At 47.7% G+C, this 19,807-nt stretch overlaps 1 protein-coding gene across 2 annotated transcripts in view; it reads left to right on the top strand.

Annotated features, from left to right (window-relative positions):
* Positions 1–19,807, top strand: part of DPP6 (dipeptidyl peptidase like 6) — an 821,668-nt gene that overhangs the window by 116,879 nt on the left and 684,982 nt on the right. Inside the window, exons 1-2 of one of the 2 annotated variants that reach the window (XM_055334556.1) lie at positions 17,310–17,493; positions 17,527–17,585. The exons of the other annotated variant lie outside the window; for it this stretch is intronic. Of the exons in view, the coding sequence (XP_055190531.1) occupies positions 17,310–17,493; positions 17,527–17,585 (243 nt within the window). Of the gene's footprint in view, positions 1–17,309; positions 17,494–17,526; positions 17,586–19,807 lie in introns of those variants that run through there. 2 annotated transcript variants of the gene reach the window in all.

The following is a 19,807-nucleotide window of genomic DNA, read 5'->3' as shown; positions in this document are numbered from 1 at the left end:
TAAAAGCATCAAGAAGCTCAGAATTATAGGAAAGGTACAGAATGGATGTTCTTAAATCTTAAATCTCGTCCATAGATACCCACAAAGATGATTTCCATTGATCGTAATGGTACTGCTTGCCTTTTTCACACCTTCCGTGCAATGTATTTATTAGCCATATTGATGATAAGAGCAGAGCAACCCTCCTTGTCAAATTCCTTGGCAAACATGAAGTGTTAAGACATGGATAGACTGTCACATACATGTGAACCCGTTGACCCAAGGGACAGTGATGGCATGGCACCAGGGAGATTGATGAAAAGCCAATAGGTACTTGGTGAATGTGTGTGTGTTAAAAGGAACATCGTATAAATTTTTAAAATGCTTTTTAACAATTCTCTAGAATGAGTGTTAATCACTGGCTCCAACGAGAAACACATTTGGAACTGAGCTTCCAATGTCTTGCCTACAGCGATGTTGAGGCCCTGAGTTAGGGTTTTTATTCTGCCATTTGTGAAATCATCCAGTTGCAGGGTTCTGTTATTCAGGGGCATGTGAGATGTAGAAAGAGCCCGAGCTCAGATTGCAGACATGCAGGTCATACTCTGGGCACCATTTATACCCTTCTGCGGGAAGTAGGACAAGAAATGGAGAGCAGATGGCTTATCTGTGTTGCAAGTATTCTGCTCATTCAAGCAAGAGATATTTTCCACTAGGAAATAGGATTTCTGAACAGAATTGCCACCTTTGTAGTCACTTGATGTACTTCCGTGTCCATGCAAGATCTGTTGTGTGTAGTGAGATGGTGTGGTGACAGGAGGGTGCCAATGCTTGCATTGGTCTGCTCCCCCTACCCATGCTGTGTGCCCCAACACATAGTGACATTTCTTGGCCTTTAGAGACCCAACAGGCACATTTTTGGTGTGTGTGCCTGGTCATCAGCAATCTCAGTAAAAATGATATCCCAAGACAAAAGGAAATTGAGACACAATTTATTTGAGAATATTCCAAGCAATATGTTTTATTGTTCCACCTCAGCCTTTTCCAGCACAAGGTTGAGTTAGACCCATGAGTCTTGATGGAGACATTTGGAAATCCCTAGGCTTGGTGGAAAATCATATCAGTTGCAAATTCAGTGAGTAAGCTATATAGGAGCAGCTTCGAGTTGGTGGGAGGACGGCCTTCCTGGGAGCCAGTGAAGAAAGAGGTCATTGACCAGGACCAACTTTGACCCTGACAGGTACCTCAGAAGCAAGATCTTAGTCTGTTTACATTCTGTGGATTCATTTTTCCTGCTGGTGTTCTCAAATGTTCACTGGGATGGAATCATTGTCGAAGCCAGTAGTGAGCATCTCCCAGGACCACATGGCAGGCTTATCCAGAGGCTTTTGTCCAGAGCCTCCGGTATTTTTCTGAGGTTCACAGGTAGCCCTTCAAGCAAATATTTATAGAGTTGTTTTTGAAGAATCACTGATGCAGTAATTAAAAACAAGGCTATTTTTAAAAATGGCTTACTAGGGCAGCCCCGGTGGCGCAGTGGTTTGGCACCACCTGCAGCCTGGGGTGTGATCCTGGAGACCCGGGATCAAGTCCCACATCGGGCTCCCTGCATGGAACCTGCTTCTCCCTCTGTCTGCGTCTCTGCCTCTCTCTCTCTGTGTCTATGAATAAATAAATAAAATCTTAAAAAAAAAGATATTTAAAAAAATGGCTTACTAGGTGAAGAACTAAGGGAATAGCCAGTTGAATGCTGCTAGTATTACTGCTTGTATCCCACAAACTGAGAGAGACACTGCTTCTGAGCAGAGGGCAGGCAGACAGAAGCAGTCTCTCCTTTCAAGGAGCTTGTGCCCTGGGGAAGGACATCCAGGGAGGCATCCAGCAGGGTATCTGTCTGGGAAGAGCCTGATGTGCACATGGAAGGAAAATACAGTGTGGCAGACTTTTCAAAATGTTCTCTAAAATCATATACCAGTTTCATAAATAACCTACCGCTGGCTTATGGCTCACAGTCTCTTTAGAGCCCTGTTGTGAACAGAAGAGCATCTTCACCTCGTTGATGTCCCAGTGGCCACCCTTCGGAGCTCCTCCCAGTGGACTCCCATGTGCTGTCTTCCAGTCCATCACCTCTGTGAAGACTGAGATCAGCGTGGCTTAGATGAACTTCCTTGTGATTGGAACACCTTCTCTGTCTGCCACAGGGTTCCCTGCATGGACCTTAGTAGGACACATATCTTCTCACTAAGGAGCTTTTAATGGGGGAGATGAGACCTGACCAGCCATAGCAAATGCTCAATACTATGTGCTGTGTGAGTAAATGAGTGAATGGCCCAAGGTGGAGAGTTGTGTGTTTTATGAAGCAGGTACTTACAGGTGTTACAGGATTCTGCAGATTAATAGAAAATCATAGAAGGCCTCTTGGAAGAAGTGGCTTTTGAGCTAGGCTTTGACGTAAAGCTATGATTGCGCCATCTGGAAATTCAACTTCACAGCTTCCTGGGACGTGCTGTAAGTGTGTGACTCATCAAAATGCCACCAGTAAATGACAGAGGACCAGCGTGCATGTTCCTGCACAATGTAGCACTCGGAACTGGGTTGGAATCCCAGCTCTGTGATACCCATGCCATAGACCTTTTAAAATTACTAAGTAAGGGATCCCTGGGTGGCGCAGCGGTTTGACGCCTGCCTTTGGCCCAGGGCGCGATCCTGGAGACCCGGGATCGAATCCCACATCTGGCTCCCGGTGCATGGAGCCTGCTTCTCCCTCTGCCTGTGTCTCTGCCTCTCTCTCTCTCTCTCTCTCTCTCTCTCTCTCTCTCTGTGACTATCAAAAAATTAAAAAAATTAAAAAAAATTAAAAAAAAATAAAAATAAAATTACTAAGTAAGATGCTGTCTGTAAAACGCATGATAGTAAAGTTCCCCCTGCTATTGAATCTGTTCTTATTCGTCAACAAAACCCTTTGTGGATCGAAAGTTTGTAAATAAATTCAGAGCTCATGTGGAGGTGTCTCCGGGACCCGTGGATGTCCTCGCTTCCCAGATCCATTGCACATTTGTATAAACACATGCATGTTTTAAAATGTGCCTGAAAAGGAATTGTAAAGCTGCTTTTTCCAAATTAGTGAATAACTTTACAAAGAACATGAAGTTTTTCCTCTCCAGGAAGGCTTGTGCAGACATGGCCATCGTATGGCTACTCTCTGATCCCCGATTCACTGCATGGTTCCTCGGAAAAGGTGTCTGCTGTCATAGCAGGGCCTCTTCTGTCTGGGTTCCTTTCTATCCTGGAAGGAGGAGGCCTGGGAGGAGGGGGACTGATAGGTAGGATAAGTCAGTCTAGGCCAAATGAAGCTGGTTTATAGTCCCGTCCACCTCTCTCTTTCCTCGTGGCTCCCCTGCTGCTCCCCTTCTTCATCGGCATCCCATTCACGGGGGCACAGTGGATAAGCCAGGCTAGAGGTGACCCCCCAGGGTCCCTTCTGAACCACAGAATTCTTGGCACAAAGCCATCCCTGGGATGTGTCTGACCTCCATCATGAATGGAAATTTGGCTCCTTCTTGGCCCTCCCCCACCCCCAGGAATATCGGAATCTTCAGTAAAGGAGAAGGCACAGTTATGGCTCATTTACTGACTTGACTTTAATCTATCTGAGAGCATTTAAGACATTTATAGAGCGGCGGTCTTCCTTTTCATAGGAAACAAAAGTCTTCTGAAAGGCTGCTCGTTTCCCCTGCCGTCGTCAAATGCAGAAATGGGGTGATCTGAAGGAAGGGCTGCCCTTCCACCTGCCGGATGAGCACACTTGCGTTTGGGAACTGCCATAGCACCCTCAAGTGGCAACGTCTCCGTGTGCTCAGAATCAGTGCCTTCACAGGACTCTTGGTTTTGTTTTCATGGGGCTTTGCTTTGCTTTGAGGCTTTGATTTTTGCAGGTGATTGAATTCACCAAAGGGACGTCAGAAGAAAACGCGGTCAGCGGTCAGCGAGTAGGATTTGGCAAGTTGTTTTGAAATGATAGGGACGCTGTCCCAAGGGTGCCATTGGTGTAGACTGAGCAAGAGAAGCCATGAGAAGAGATGAGAATTAAAGAAATCCGTGAAATTGTGAGAAATATATTAGCCTATTTTTCCTCATGTTGTTTTCTTCCCCTGGATCAAAGAAAAGAGCAATCACGCACAGAGTCCAGACAATTCAACACGGGCTGTAAGACACAGGGACCGTACCCCATGAGCATGTTTTTCTTGTGTTCTTTTCCCAATGCCAAGTTCTAGATAATATCATCTGAAATGTTGCTGGCCCTTGCCTCAATTCAAAGTCCCATTCATTCACATTTTAGGGAGCATTCCTCCCATTCCCCCCACCGTGCAGGCTGGTTAAGACTCAAAAGCACGGACCCTCCTGTGTTTCATCCCAATAAAAACATATACGTGTACAGAAAACTAGTTTCTTCCCAGAGACTCTGATTGCAAGGTTCTGTGTGTCCCTCAGAGGTGGACTGTATTTACCTGTGTTCTCCCTCCTTGTTCTGACTGCTGGTGCCCCAGGCACATGCACCTGCTGCCTGCAGCCCCTCTGCTCCTCCTGGCTGCTCCTCCACCTGCCGCCTCTTGGCTCCCAGCAGCTCCGGTACGATGGCTTCCACACTGGCTCTCCTGACACCAAGTCAGGGTTTGCTTCTTAGGCGACCATTTAGGGCGGGGGTTGCATATTTGAAAGCACTTTGAGTACAAAGTGCTGATAAGCACGAGTTCTCATGTTTTGATTTGGTAAAACCATGATTCTCTCCTCCCTACCCGTCCTGTTTCAGACCCACGCTGCTTCTTGGTGGCATTAGCGACCCTGGACCAGGAGTATCTTCCAGAACATGTTTCTTTACTCCACACGGGAGAGGCCCCTGGGAGTTGGAACACATTTTCCTGCAGATGCTCCCGCTGAAGGAGAGTGTGAAAGTCGATGACAAGTCCACACATTTTCCCAGAGACCACAGCCAACCAGAGAATCCGAGGGTGGCGGGGCGGGGGGGGGGGGAGCTTAATGATGTGTTTTGTAGATTATCAGCCATAGGCAGCTATAATTTTTCTGAAGGTGATGTGTGTAAGAGATTTTGGCTTCCCCTGTAATAACAGCTTGTTGGGACGCCTTGGGGGCCCCGTGCTGTGGCCTGGCCTCTCTGCACATCCCCATGCCAGCGGGAGAGAGCCCATGCTCAGTGAATCCTCCCCCTGCAGAGGCCCGGGGACAGGAGGAGCTGGGGCACGACTCCATGTGTGAGGACACAGCTGCACAATGGTTCCCGATGGACAGGAGCTCAAACAGGGCTTTCTGTCTGGGGGTCTGGTTCTGTTCAGCAACCGCATGTTGTCAGGGTGCAGAGTTTGCATCACCTTTGTGTTCTTTTGTGTTGTGGCCACAGAGAATCCAGAAGGAGGCAGTGCCGGAGGTGGGGTGGGGTAGTAGGGAGGGTCCCTCTTCCCACCATTCTCTTTTATTTTATTGTGGAGGAAAAAAATCCTTCCAGTAGCTACGCAGAAAACTGTTTGCATCTCTTACCTAAGCAGACAATTGTCGCTGGAGAATAGAAATTCTATATCGAGGATACCTGCGTGGCTCAGTTGATTAAGCATCTGCCTTTAGCTCAGGGCGTGATCCTGGGGTCCTGGGATCCAGTCCTACATCGGGCTCCCCACAGGGAGCTTGCTTCTCCCTCTGCCTGTGTCTCTGCCTCTCTCTCTGTGTCTCTCATGAATAAATCAATACAATCTTTTTAAAAAAAAATAAATTCTATATTGTTGAGCAAAAAGTAGGAAGGGACCGTGACAGAGCTTTTGGGTGACCAGGGAGGGTCTGTCACACAGGTGGTTCTCACTGAAGAACGCATGTGAGAATATGCTTACAGAAAAAAATCTGTATAATTCCCCCTGGAAAACAAAAATGCTGTGGCTTTCCTCAAAGCACCAATTCAGTGAATAATATTCAGTTCTTTCCCAGCATGCAATGCAGTCCAAATCTAGGGTTATTATTATTTTTAAATTGAAGTGTAGTTGTTACATTCGTTTAGAGGTACAACATAGTGACTCAACACATTTATAACTTATGCTGTGCTCATCACAAGTGCAGTTACCATTGGTCACCACACAACACTATTATGACACCACCAACACTATTCCCTGTGCTGTACGTTTCATCCTCGTGACTCGTTCGTCCATGACTGGAAGCCTCTACCTCCCACAACCCTTCACCCATTTTGCCCGTCCCTCTAGCTCCCTTCCCTCAGGCAGTTGTCAGTTTGTTCTCTGTATTTATGAGTCTGTTTCTTCTTTTTGTTTATTTGTTGTTTAGATTCCACATATGAGATCATTTGGTATTTGTTTTGTCTGACTTATTTCACTGAGTGTAATACCCTCTGGTTCCATCCATGTTGCCACAAATGACGAGATATCATTCTTTTTTATGGCTAATAATTCCATTGTATATATATATATGTATAATTATAATATAATTAAAATATTATAATATAATATATATATAATATATAATTGCATTGTATACACACACACACACACACACACACACACACCACTTCTTTATCCATTCATCCATCCATGGACACTTGAGCTGCTTCCATATCTTGGCTATTGTAAATAATGCTGCAGTAAACATGGGAGTGCATATATATCTTTTCAAATTAGTGTTTTTATTTTCTTTGGGTAAATACCCAGGAGTGCGATTGCTGGATCATAGGGTATTCTGTTTTTAACTTTCTGAGGACCCTCAGTATTGTTTTCCACAGAGGCTGCACCAGTTTGCATTTCCACCAATAGTGCATGAGGATTCCTTTTTCTCCACATCTTTGCCAACACCCATTTGTTCTCCTATTTTTGATTATGGCCATTCTCCAGGGATATTTTTTAGGTCATTGAACAAGAAGGAGATACCTTTGTAGAACTCTTGCATCATGTCTTGAGGAGTCAGATCTGACTAATACAGCTTAGAGAAATGCCAAGGGGATTAAAGGCACAGAAGCTGGGAATACTTAATGAACTAGTGAACATGTGAGCTTCTCCAACATCCTTCCCTAGTTAAGGCTTTTGAAGAAGGAAAAAAAAAAAAAAACACCCGGAAACAGAATGCATTCATCTTAGCAATGCTTATTCCTCTCTCCAAGATTGGTGGGAGATGGAAGAGTCTGGGGATCACTTGCTTTGATTCTTCTCCTGCAGCTGTGTCAACTGATTTAGGAGATTACCATCATTGCACTTTAATCAGGAACAGAAACCAAGGGCTGGGTGTTGCTTAACTATTGAGATGCTCTGCATTTGCAAGATGCCATCATATCAAGTGGCTATTTTTCATCATGTGGATCAATCCAAGCAGGCTGCCTTCCTGGGGATTCAGTAGCTGTGACTTCAGGGCCTGACATTCACAGTTTTAGATGGGAAGACTTAATAAAATGCAGATGTAATCAGTGGATAAAATGCTAGACTAGTACTTACTCTAAGTTTTCCATTAAAGGGCCCATCATGGTACAAGTATACCACTTGAGGGTCTGCGATATAAGTGGGTAAGTTGTTTGAAGGCTTGTATTTTATCTTAGCATACTCATGAATTTTGTATTCTAGCCCATATTTGGATTTAATGACTTTATATCATTTCTCTTTGAGTAAATTAAGTACTGAAAAAGATATTTGGAGACTCAGAATTCATTTAGATTGTAACCAGCCATTTACATCTCATTCCAAGTTAAACCTGACATGGTGCATCATACCAGAGCTGAGAGCGAGAGCGAGAGCGAGAGCGAGAGAGAGAGAGAGAGAGAGAAAGAGAAATAAAGGAATCTTGAAACACGGATGGAAATAGAGCCTTTGCTGCAGCTGCTTTTACCATAAGATGGCTCAGAAATCCTTCAGAGTCCTTTAAAAGCATTAATTTATCCATCCTTCCTCACAAAGATTGAAAAGATTCTGTATAAATGATGCAATTTGGGTATTGTTGGGTTACAAGGGAATGAAATGGTGGTGATTATGGGTACAGTGCAGAGGACTGAGGTAATAGGACCCATCAGGGACTCAGCTCAATCTAAGGAACAAATGGGATCCACCTCATCCTATTGTAGCAGAGAGTCAATTTTATTTTTGCTGTGGGTGAGTGAGAAAAAAAAATGCTGTTCAAATTGCAGGCTTATATGACTAATGGATTTATTTAGCCAACGGGCAATTTCTGTTTACCTGTCAAGCAAAATATAAATATAAGTAATTGTTGGGAGAATTACTTTTTTTGAGTTCCAAATTACAATGATCTGAAATGCAATTAGTAGTATAGACAAACCTATTTTCCCTCTTTATGAAAAGGAAATTGTTCAGAAATGGGTAGAGTGCAGCTGATAGAGTTACAGTGCACAATGGAGTGAATTACCCACGTGAAGCAAATGAGCGGCTTCATTTCAGTTTTATTGCTCCTAATATAATGTTTTCATTAATGAGAACCCACTGCTTCTCATATCTGACATAGTCACCTATGCATGAATCAGGGTTTCGCAATGATATCTCTTGTATTCGCTCAAGACAATGTGAAGAGTCAGACCACAGGCGGGGAGTTTACTTTGTTTCCAATGGTCAGGTGTCACACTTCATATTTAGAATCTGTGTGGGTGCTGATAGTTATCCACAAATATCGAACTTGTACATGTGGTCCCCAAGAATGTGTTAAAATTCAAGAGAAGGGGCGCCCAGGTGACTCAGTGGTTGAGCGTCTGCCTTCGGCTCAGGTCGTGATCCCAGAGTCCCAGGATCGAGTCCCACATTGGGCTCCCTGCATGGAACCTGCTTCTCCCTCTGCCTGTGTCTCTGCCTCTCTCTGTGTGTGTCTCTCATGAATAAATAAATAATATCTTAAAAAATTTTTGAGAGAAAGCTCATTTTTAAGTATACATTTGTGTTCATAAAAATAGGTATGCTCCATGGAAATCTGGAGAAAATCTGAAGTGGTGGTGGGAAAGAAAATGGAGTTTATAATGGGCATTTTGATGTGCCTTAAAGGAGTAGATTCAGGAAAATTAAGTTCATAAAAGTCAGTTTTCTACTTAAATGTGTTTAACTTCATTGATTTTTAATTCATAACAAAGTTTTTTCTTATTACATTAAAAAAGCAGTGGGTCTAAACCAGAGGTACTGAGGATTTTTTAATGAAATCAATTTTTGAAAGTAATGTTTTTTAAAAAAATTTCCTTGCAATTCTGCAGAGTTTGCCTGCCAAATTTCATATATTCTGGCAAGGTGAGAGAGGCTCTATGCTAATGTGCAAAATCAAAGTATCTCTGAGATAAGCCGCAAGAAGCATGGTGTCTTGACTTGGATCATGTCTTTGGTGTCTGCCTTGTTAATCCTCTTCTGGCCACTGCCTTCTTCCTGAGATGACCCCTCAACATCTCAATTCAGGGGTGAATTAGCATTCTGAAAATGTCCTGAAAAGACCAACTGTACACCATTCCATTTTGAATTCGAGCTGCTCAGATAACCTCTATTTAAATGAGGAAGACAGGCTTTGTTCATTCTCAAAAACTTCTTACCCTCTGGAAAATTCTTGTTAAGTGTTTTGAATTGGTAAACCATTTCCTGGGAAAAAGCAAACATTTGAATTGGTAAACCCTGGGATCTTCGAGGTCACCTTGGTACCATTTAGAGTAACATTCGAGTACATTATTCTAGTCTGGTGTTTGCTAAACTTGAGCATGCATCAATCAGGATGACCTAGTGGGCTAATTAAAATACAGGTTGTGGGGCTCTAGCCCTGAGTGTCTGATTTAGTAGGTTTGAGATGGGGTCCAGGCTTTTAATTCCAAACAAATTCCTAAATGATCCTTATATCGCTGGTCTAGAGATAGTTCTTTGAGGGGATTGAAAATGCCACTTAGCGCTCCTGTAATAAATAACTAGAGCATTATTGTGAACACATTAGTGTTCTAGTGTTTTTTAAGAGTCTTTTCCTAATAAAACTAGCAGGGCTGTAAATGTACTGGAATAAGCGAGAAATTGAGAAAAATACATTTATTCACGAAAGGAAGTCACTATCCATCTGGCCATGTAATTTATAACATCAGTTCTGAGTCATTATAAGGAGTATTGACTAGAATCTGTAGGAAAGCGAAGACTGTTCGTTTTAGTCCATCATTTCATCCCAAGAACACAGCACGGTGACTGGTGCCCACTAGGCATTCCAATATTCACTGAATAAGTAGGTGAAATGCTTACAATAAACACGGACATTAGCTGTACCATTTTTCATGCATGGATTTGGTTTTCGTTTTAGAGAGCAAATGAGACAAGCATACTATATGACAAGTTGTTCCGATTCAATGGCTTATATATACAGCAAGTATTTATTCCAAGATCCATCTTTGTGCTGGTCAACTGTGATTTAGCGGATCTGCCATGGGCTCAGCTAGGTGGCTGCACTCTATGTTCCCTGATGGCTGGATTGGATGGACTTCAGACCTGTGAGTTCAGGTCTCTCCAAGTATGCTTGTTCTGGAGGCCAAGCCAACCTGGCAGCAGCCACCCAGGACACATTCTTATGTGGTGGATCACCTGGGCAGGCTGTACAGATGGCCTGAGAGCTCTGCCTGCATCATGTCACTTCATATTCCAGTGGCCAAAGCAAGTCATTCAGGAGGTCATTGTGGCAGTTTAGAATACCTCATTAGATAGGCTCTGGGATGAAAAAATATTTGCTGAACAACATTTCAATTTGTCCTAGTTTCGAATATGGAAATGATGACTTTTTAAAAGATTATTTCAGAGAGAGAGAGAGAGAGAGAGCATGAGTGGGAGGAGGGGCAGAGGGAGACAATCTCAAGCAGACTTTGGGCTAGGCACAGAGCCTGACACGGGGCTTGAACCCACGACCCCAAGATCATGACCTGACCTGAAACCAAGAGTCAGGACACAGCCGACTGAACCACTCAGGTGCCCTGGAAATAACAGCTTCTTATCTCAAAGATGAAGCATGCCAACCTGGAAACTTATAGCTTGGAAATGTAGCCACACTCTTGAAACAGACAGCTCTTACTCAGACTGCCCCATTACACACTTGACCCTGCTCCCACCCTGGCCTGCCTCACTCACAGGGGCTGCTGGCCCAGATGCTCCAAGGCAGCCCATTGTTGCTTGAAGCCTCTCCTCTCTTCCCTCTTTGTGTCTTGCAGCCAAATGCAGCACAGGGACCTGGAGGCCAGGCCAATTCACTGGGCTGGCCTTACTTGTTTGCTATTTCTGGCTGGCCAGCCCCTTCTTTCTAGGGTGGATTACATCAGCCTCACACTCCGGTTCCCTAAATTTTACTCCTATTGTACATTCTAGGAATGTGCCATATCCCTTTCCATTGTCTAAGTGGAATCATTTTTAGTGGAGTCAGATTTTTAAAAATTCTCTATTTCCATTGGCCTGCAAATGAGTATAATTTACATGGCAGGATTAAATGACTCAGCATCAACTCTTTCCACTATCCAAAGAAGACCCTGCATTTGAACGACCCTGTTTCTTTCACTCCTTTCCTATTCCATTGTTGTTTTCAAGTAAAAGCCTTAAAAACCTTTTTTGGGTGACTTGATGCAAAATAGTAATAATAACAATAATAATAAACAAAATAAATTCAAAAGCCCCCCATGAGGCTTGGAGCCCTGTACTTGCTAGCCTGTGTCACTGTGCCTTGGAATCTCAAAATGCTTGCCGTTGGTCACAAGAGAGCAAATAAAAGCTTTTTCTTCTAGAACACAGTCATCACCTCTGTTGGTTAAAGCACCAAAGCATTGAATTGCAGAGGCTCATTAACATCACTTTAATATTAAAGGGGATCAGATTTAACTTAATTCATGAGACTGGAGGGGTGCATGGTTGGAAAGGGCGAGGAGCTCTGGGGGCATTTCAGAGCAGAAATCACGTCCCTTTTAATCTAATATTACTTGATATATGAATTAAGGGAGTTCAGATAACGACATTGTTATGTTCAAATGATCACCAGGGACAAACAGAAACAACAAACTCTCTTCCAAATCTCATGCTCTCCAGATCTTAAGGGCCTTGGAAAAACACGTGGAAGTTCTTGAGTAACTAGGACGTGAAAAGACAGAGGTTGGTGCCTCCTCCAGGAGGGAAAGGGATTATTTCCAAGGAGATAGTATTAGAAATGAGATTTTATAAGTACTCAGCAGCAAGGAATTTGTAGAAAAGAGAAAGAAATACACAGCCTATTGGTATTGACCCAGAGTGAGGACAGGAGTGAAGGACAAGAAGGAGAAGGAGAAAAAGGAAGAGTGGGAGGAGGGCAGGTGGGCAGTGGGCAGATGTTAGAGGCAAGAGGGAGCACCTCTAAAGGAACAGAGGGTGGAGGGACAGCCTCCCCCTCCACCACCAGGCTGGAACAAATATTTTCTGTGGGTTGACCCCATCCAGCTTTTTAGCTAAATCAGTGGCTGTTGTACCGACGTGACAATCAGCTTGGTTGCTTGTGTTGATTGACTGTGTGTGTTTGTGGGCACAGGGCGAGGGGGTTAGTCGTCTGTAGTAGGTGTTAGCGCTGATGCCTACGAAACACACAGTTGCACAATGGCTGTATTAAGATGTAAATAAAAATGCCATGGGGAGCTAACAGTGAACTTTATTAATTTTAGGGTTAAAGTAAATGTTTCCCTTTAAAACATTACTTGTCATGTATCAATTCAAAAAGCTCAAATTAACTTTAATTTCGTGTTTTTCAAAAGCTAAGACCACGCAACTCATTTTTCTTTTTTCTTATTATTTTTTTAAAGATTTTTTTTTTTATTATTCATAGAGACAGAGGCACAGGCAGAGGGAGAAGCAGGCACCATACAGAGAGCCTGACGTGGGACTCCATCCGGGGGTCTCCAGGATCACGCCCTGGGCTGCAGGCGGCACTAAACCACTGCGCCACCGGGGCTGCCCCATTTTTCTTGTGCTGGACCTTTCCTGTTTGTAAAGTTTGTAAAGAAATCATGCTAGCCAGCTCCCCTTGTGGGTAGGCATCTTGCAAAAAAAAAAAATTGTTTTTAAAGATAGGTATGTAGAGAGAGTTTAGTTGGGCATAGGCTTTGTATTTATGCATTTAACGCCATATTTTCTCAAACTACCCAAATATTTGTTTTATTTCTCCCCCTTGGTATGAGTACAAGGTGATAATACCTAGAAGATGCTGGTGCCCAGTGTCTTAGGGAAGGCTCTTTCATCAGCACATGCCGCTGGTTATTTCATCTCTCACGTCTCAGCATTTGGAATGAATAAAAATCATAAATAGGGCTTTGCTCTCGTCCTTTCCCTCACAGAGAAAGAGGAAGTAAAGTACATGATATAATTCTCTCCTAGAAATAAAAAAAAAAACCTCTTAGCTAATAAAAGTCATGCTTAGCCTGCTGAACTCAGTATACTTTTGATATTTTTACAATGCTTAGCTGGCATGTGGATGACAAAGTTCCTTTCATTGTCATTTAAAAAATGACTACCCACCATATTTTGCAGCATTTGCCTAATTCCAATGACTAATCATATTTGTTTTGTAAATTGGTTCCTGGGAAAATAAACACACACCCCTTTATTATTTAATAAACGGGAAAAAATAATACACAACTCGATGGAAAAATAAGTCAGTGGACATGGGTGTAAGGAGTATTGAGGAATTAATATCTTGATATGATATAATCCATGAAACATTTTCAAAAATAGTTTCCCATATTTACCCAGTAAGCAGAACTGGGAATCTATTTCAATATAGTACACTCAAGATCTTCGGTGATTGGTGAGCGGAGGATATTACTGACCTGTGTCCTCAGGTGCACCTATATTTAAATGCTCATTGGGAAGTTCTGCTACTCTTCAGAACCTCTTCCCCTGTTTAAGAAACTGGGGATCTGAAAAGGTTTTTGAAGGCAATAAGCGAATTAGTTATGTATCATAAACACAAAATGCCATAGTTGCAATTTTCTGCGACTGCATTTCCTCACTCAGCCCAACACACTGACGGGCTGACTCTTATATTTGGGACTTCCAAGTCCTGACAGTATATTAAAAAATACACTGCAATTTGTAAAGACATGCTTAAGCCATGTGTGAAGTATGTACAAACATGCATACACATACTCACACTCAAAGTCTAGAACAGTCACTCCGCCTGGAGCACCTCTCCCCCCCCCACCCACCCACCCCCCATTTCTCCTGCTTAATTTTCAATTTGTTCTCTCAAACACAAATGTGTACTCCAACTTGTCCTCCACTTGTTTGTGAGTCTTATCGTTTCTTCATTTTATAAATGATTTTAAGTAAAACTTGCTTATCGTGTTGTCTAAATCATTTAGTTAGGATTTCTAACACGGACCAAACTGTGATTTGAATACCCACAAGCTGATCTGTGAATGACGTTCAAAAATGAGGGACACAGGGGCATCTGGGGTAGCTCAATCAGTTGAACATCTGACTCTTGGCTTCGGCTCAGGTCATGATCTCAGCCTCCTGGGATGAAGCCCCAGGTTGGGCTCCATGCTCATCACAGAGTCAGCTTGTCTCTCTCCTTCTGCTTCTCCCCTGCACTCTCTGAAATCAGTCAATCAATCAAAGCTTAAAGAAAGTGGGGGTCCCAGTGTGCCTTCCATAGCTCAGTTTTAACCGATTATTGTTGATAGGCATACGTCTATGAAGCATGGGGTATGATACAGAAGCTACTTCCATATAAATACTGTATTTTGTGTCAAATGTTAGTACAAGGAATATGTAATGCTGTTTCTTACAGTTTGTGTGACTATATACACAAAAATTTCATATGTATATGAAAATATAAATTTCATATATATTATGTAAGAAAGACCCTAACAGCTTCTATATTTAGCGAAATGTCAGGACATAGATGCTGCAGGGAGCAGCCTGAGCTTTCCTTTCAAGTCAGGCTGAAAAAGGCAGCTTCCTCCCATCAAAAGCACAGCTGGGGCGGGGGAGGGGGGATGACAGCAAGGCTTCCTATTTATCTAAATGTGATGACTTTTAAAGTCACATTTTATGGCTCTTGTAATTGCTGCCTCTGTCTTCAAAGTAAAGAGGGGCTGGTGAAACCCTCTACACCCCCAGGCCTGTGGGTGGGACAGCTGCCTATGCGCAGGCCTTTTGCTGGTTCAGGCAGCCTCTTAGCTATTGGGATGTTGGTTTTGCTTGTTTTCATGGTTGCACAAAGGAAACGTGTCTTTAAAGTACTTTAACAATCACACTTTTCTTCATATTAGAGGGAAACCAAAAGTGGATTCGACAGAAGATGGGAGTTGGTAATACATGTCAATTAAAACAGGACTACCCACTAGGCTGAGACTTGGGGAGAGCGTGGAAGGGACTGGAAGGTACGTTCTCCCAAGAGCCTTATTTGCCAGCCTCCCGTTTCTCCCTCCCAGTTAAGGACACTGCGTGGGGGAAGAGGCCATTTCAGGACCAGGCAGGGGTCTTCTCAGAGTCGGGGCTCTGGCAGTGACTCCGGGAGATCGTCTTGGATTCAGACCCAGCAAAGGCTGGTGAGCCCGCAGTATGGCCTGCTGAGTGGCCATGGGAACCTAGCTGGGGCAGGGTCACGGCCGAGGCCGGGAGGAATGTGATGGTGCAGGTGCTCACTCTGAACCGGTGCGGAAGAACAGCACAAAGGGCAGGTGCGAGCCCTCCACCCGTCCCCTCCCTCCGCAGTTTTAGGTCCTGGTCTCCGCTGAAGCATCTGTCCGACCTGGAGGGTCTGCAAACAGGAGGGAAAGGGACGTGGAGACGGGACGAGGAGGAGGAGCCCCCGAGAGCCTAAAGAAGGCCCGAGGAGCGGATTCGGGGAGGAGGGGGGCGGGGGTCCCCGGAGGCCCAAGGGACTATCTGGACTATCTACCCCAGGAGAGGGAGGAGAGGAGCCGCCGCCGGCGCCTGGAGTAGGAGCGGGCGCCCGGGCATGTAGGTGTCTTTCCACACGGGGGCGCTGGAGCACGTCTGACTGCAGCAAGATGCGCGGGGGCGCACCCGGAGCCCGGCGCCCTCTGTGGTGTGGTTCGTCCCGGTCCCTGGCGCTCTGTCGGGGGTTGAGGGGGCGGAGCAAGCTTTGGAGAAGTTGCCGGCGTCCCCAAAGCCTCAGCCTCTGCCTCTGTTTACCGAAAATGAAAATGGAGTTCGCCACGTGCACGAGTGGGCTTGGGGTGTGCAGGGAGGAGCGTTCCGCAGAGTTGCTGGAAGCCGTCCGGCAGGCCCCCCCGGGCTCGCCCCCCGCCCCGGGCTCGCCCCCCCGCCCGGGCTCGCCCCCCGCCCCGGGCTCGCCCCCCCGCCCCGGGCTCGCCCCCCGCCCCGGGCTCGCCCCCCCGCCCGGGCTCGCCCCCCGCCCCGGGCTCGCCCCCGCCCCGCCCCCCCGGGCTCGCCCCCCCCCCCCCCCCCCGCTGTCTGAGCCCGGGCGAAGTAAAGGAATCTGTTTTCGGAGACGAGCTTGGTTTGGGAAGCAAGCGGGGCCCGTCCGAGAGCGGCGTGCCCGAGCCGTCGCCTCCCAGCCCCGCCGCTCGCCGTCCCTCGCCCCACCCAGCGCCCCCAGGCCCGGCAGGCGGAGGCGCTGGGAGAGCCCGAGGGCGAGGGGGCGCGGGCCCGGCGTGTGGACGCAGAGCGCAGCCCCGCGCCGAGGGTGGGCGCCCCGGGGCTCGGCCCCTCCGCCAGGGCCCCCCAAACCCTCCGCGCGCCCGAGCCCGAGCCCCCGCCCGCCCCCCGCCCCCGGCGCCATTACCCGGCCGCGCCGAGGGGCCGGCGGGGAGGGAGAGGAGGAGCCGCGCGAGGGGCCGGGGGGGGGGGGGGGCGGGGGGAGCCGAGATCCGCGCTGGCTCCTCGCCGGTCTCTAGGTGGTGCCAATCCCGGGGCCCAGGCATTTTCCCTCCCTTTATGTTTCTCGGGGGGGGGGATCCTTCCTCCAGTGCCTTTGACGAGGCGGCCGTGGCCGTGGCGGTGGCGGTGGCCGTGGCGGTGGCCGTGGCGGTGGCGTGGCGGTGGCCGCGGCCGCGGCGAGGAGTTGAAAAGAAGCGGAAAGGAGCGAGGGCGAGCGCGCGCCCCGACCCCGGCTCCGCCGAGCCGCCGCGGAGGGGGCGGAGGAGCCGAGCCAGGCGGGCGCCCGGCGGCGACTCGAGAGTGGCGCGCGGGGGAGCGGCCGCCGCCGGCCTCGCGCTTCTGCGGCTGCTTCCGTGTCCCCCGGAGGGGGTGGGGGGCGGGCGCCCGCGAGGGCCGGGCGAGGCGCAGGACGCCCCGGGGCCGCCGGCGCGGGCGCGGGCGCGGGCGCGGGCACCGATGGCTTCGCTGTACCAGAGGTTCTCGGGCAAGATCAACACCTCGCGCTCCTTCCCGGCGCCCCCGGAGGCCAGCCACCTCCTGGGCGGCCAGGGCCCGGAGGAGGACGGCGCGGGGCCCAAGCCCCTCGGAGCCCCGGCGCCCGCGGCGGCGCCCTCCCGGGAGCGCGGAGGCGGCGGCGGCGGCGGCGGCGGCGGCGGCGGCGGCGGCGGCGGAGGCGCGGGTGGCCGGCCCCGGTTCCAGTACCAGGCGCGGAGCGACGGTGACGACGAGGACGTAAGAGCATCTCGGCGGGTGGGGGGCGGCGCGGGGCGCGGGGCGCGGGGCGCGGGGCTCGGGGCTCGGGGCGGGCTCGGGGGCGGGGGCGGGCGACGCGGCCGCTCCGCGTCCCCGGGGGTCGGGGTCGCCCTCCTGCCCCCCTGCCTCCCCTCCCCTCCCCTCCCCTCCCCTCCCCTCCCCTCCCCTCCCCTCCGCTCCTCCGCGCCGATCTCGGTCACCGCCGTCCCGGAGCGGGGCTTGGTCTGGTGCTGGAGAGAGCGGCGTCTTTGGGGCTGCGCTGCTGGGATGTGGGATGGCTGGGGGCGCGGTGGGGTGTCGCTGGGCGTGTGGATGCCTGTGGTTACTGTACGGTGTTCTGCATCCCACGGCGAGAATCCAATATATCTGTGCTTACTACTTGATTTCCCTTCCTCTCTTCTTTCTTTCTTTCCTTCCTTCCTTCCTTCCTTCCTTCCTTCCTTCCTTCCTTCCTTCCTTCCTTCCTTCCTTCCTTCCTTCCCTCCTTCCCTCCTTCCCTCCCCCCCCCGCTTTCTATTTTCCTGCTTTAAGACTGGGGAAGATAAACTCCCATGCTTCCCACCTGTCCCTAGAATCTGTGCATTGTGCCCTCCTCAGCCTCCCCCACTCTGTCCCTTTGCTCCCATGGCCTCTACTTCTTACCTCTCCAGGACACTTTCCCCTCCAGTGCTGATAGTTTGGGTGGTGATTTTGGCACCAGGGACAAAACACTAGCGTCCGAGGCCCAGTGTCCTATTCCAGGCCCCAGCACAATTTTTACTGATGAGAATCAGGCCCTGCCTGTCTCCCACTCCCAGCCTTGGACTAGCAGCTCTACCTTAGACCTGCCTTAGGAGAAAACTTCTTAGGGAGCATGTTTCTTACTCTTCTTCAGGCTAGAAGCTTGGGTTTCAAAGGTTGGATTTGCATATCACCTTAGTAACTGATGACTCAGACTGGACACTAGTGGGCAGCTTATTAGCTAGTTGAGTCCAGCCACCTCTGTTGATCCCTTCCAGCTATTCCCAGGGCCAGGGAGGACCACAGAGACAGACAGTTGCCTGCTGAGCTGTTCTCTTTCCCAGGAAAAGAGAGAAATCCCAGACCAGCTCTCTTGGACTGGCAGCAGAGGTGGCATGGCTGCTCTAGCCTCAAGAGATATGCAGGGCGTGTTGGGTTATAGAACCCATTGCAGGTACCTATGAGGAATTTCCCACCTGGGGGCACCTGGATCCTCACACAAGCTCCTCTCAGATAGCCTACCCTGACATGCCCAGGGCAGTACATGCCCCTGCACTGAGCAGGCAGTTGTGGTCATTCAAACATGCCTTGCCTCAGGTCACACTACTTCACCATTTGGTTTTTCTTTAATAGTGCAAGGTTGGGGGGGGGGGGGAAGTGTTGACAACCTTCACAGGGACAATTCGGAAAAAAGCCACTGAGGTTTTGTTGTTACTGGACATTTTTTTTTATTTTTCTTTTTAATGAATGGAGAATGCCAAGACTGACATGGATGATAAAAGTTTGTAAGGAGTGCAGTTTGTTTGTATACACACTCACTCACTCACTCACTCACTCACTCACTCATTCACTCCCCCCACCGCCTGTATCAGATCTTGCATGAAATTTTCTTGTTTTCTTTTGGATCGTTTCCAGACTCCCTTGGTTACACAGATAGCGAGCGGAGAGATGTCCCTCACTTCAGTGGGTCAGGTCCTAAGGGAAATGTGTGGATTCTTTAGACATCTGGTTCAAGGAACTGGAAGTCTTTGAAGGAGGGGTTTTATTGGGGCTGGTGAAAAATTCTAGAGGATTAAACTATTGAGAATCTTGGGGAAGACAATTGAACTGCAATGCAGACAGAAATTATGCACTTTTTGCCTTAAGTCTGACTTAAAACTGTCGATTTGTGTTATGCGCTAGAGAACATTGCAGTTTCCATATCATAGGCTCTAGGTGTCGCTAGGAGAAAGAAAAGGCAGTGGTTTCTGAATTTTGTTTCTGATGATCTCCGCCCATTTCTCTCTTTCTTCCATCTTAGTTTGGAGCATATAGTTCCAGCTCCTTCTTCTTGATTTGATATATGCCTAGAACTGTTTCTCAGATAAGCAAAAGGGTTGAACTGAGGAACACATCTGTTGATGTGGCTCTGAACAGTGCATCTGCCTTCAATTCAGAAAGCCCTGACATCAGTGTTTTTTTTTTTTTCCTGGAAAATTCAG

Source organism: Nyctereutes procyonoides, unplaced genomic scaffold (assembly GCF_905146905.1).
Source record: "Nyctereutes procyonoides isolate TBG_1078 unplaced genomic scaffold, NYPRO_anot_genome, whole genome shotgun sequence".
NCBI lineage: Eukaryota > Metazoa > Chordata > Mammalia > Carnivora > Canidae > Nyctereutes > Nyctereutes procyonoides.
Note: the sequence above shows the minus strand (reverse complement) of the source record. Positions and strands in the feature narration are given on the sequence as shown.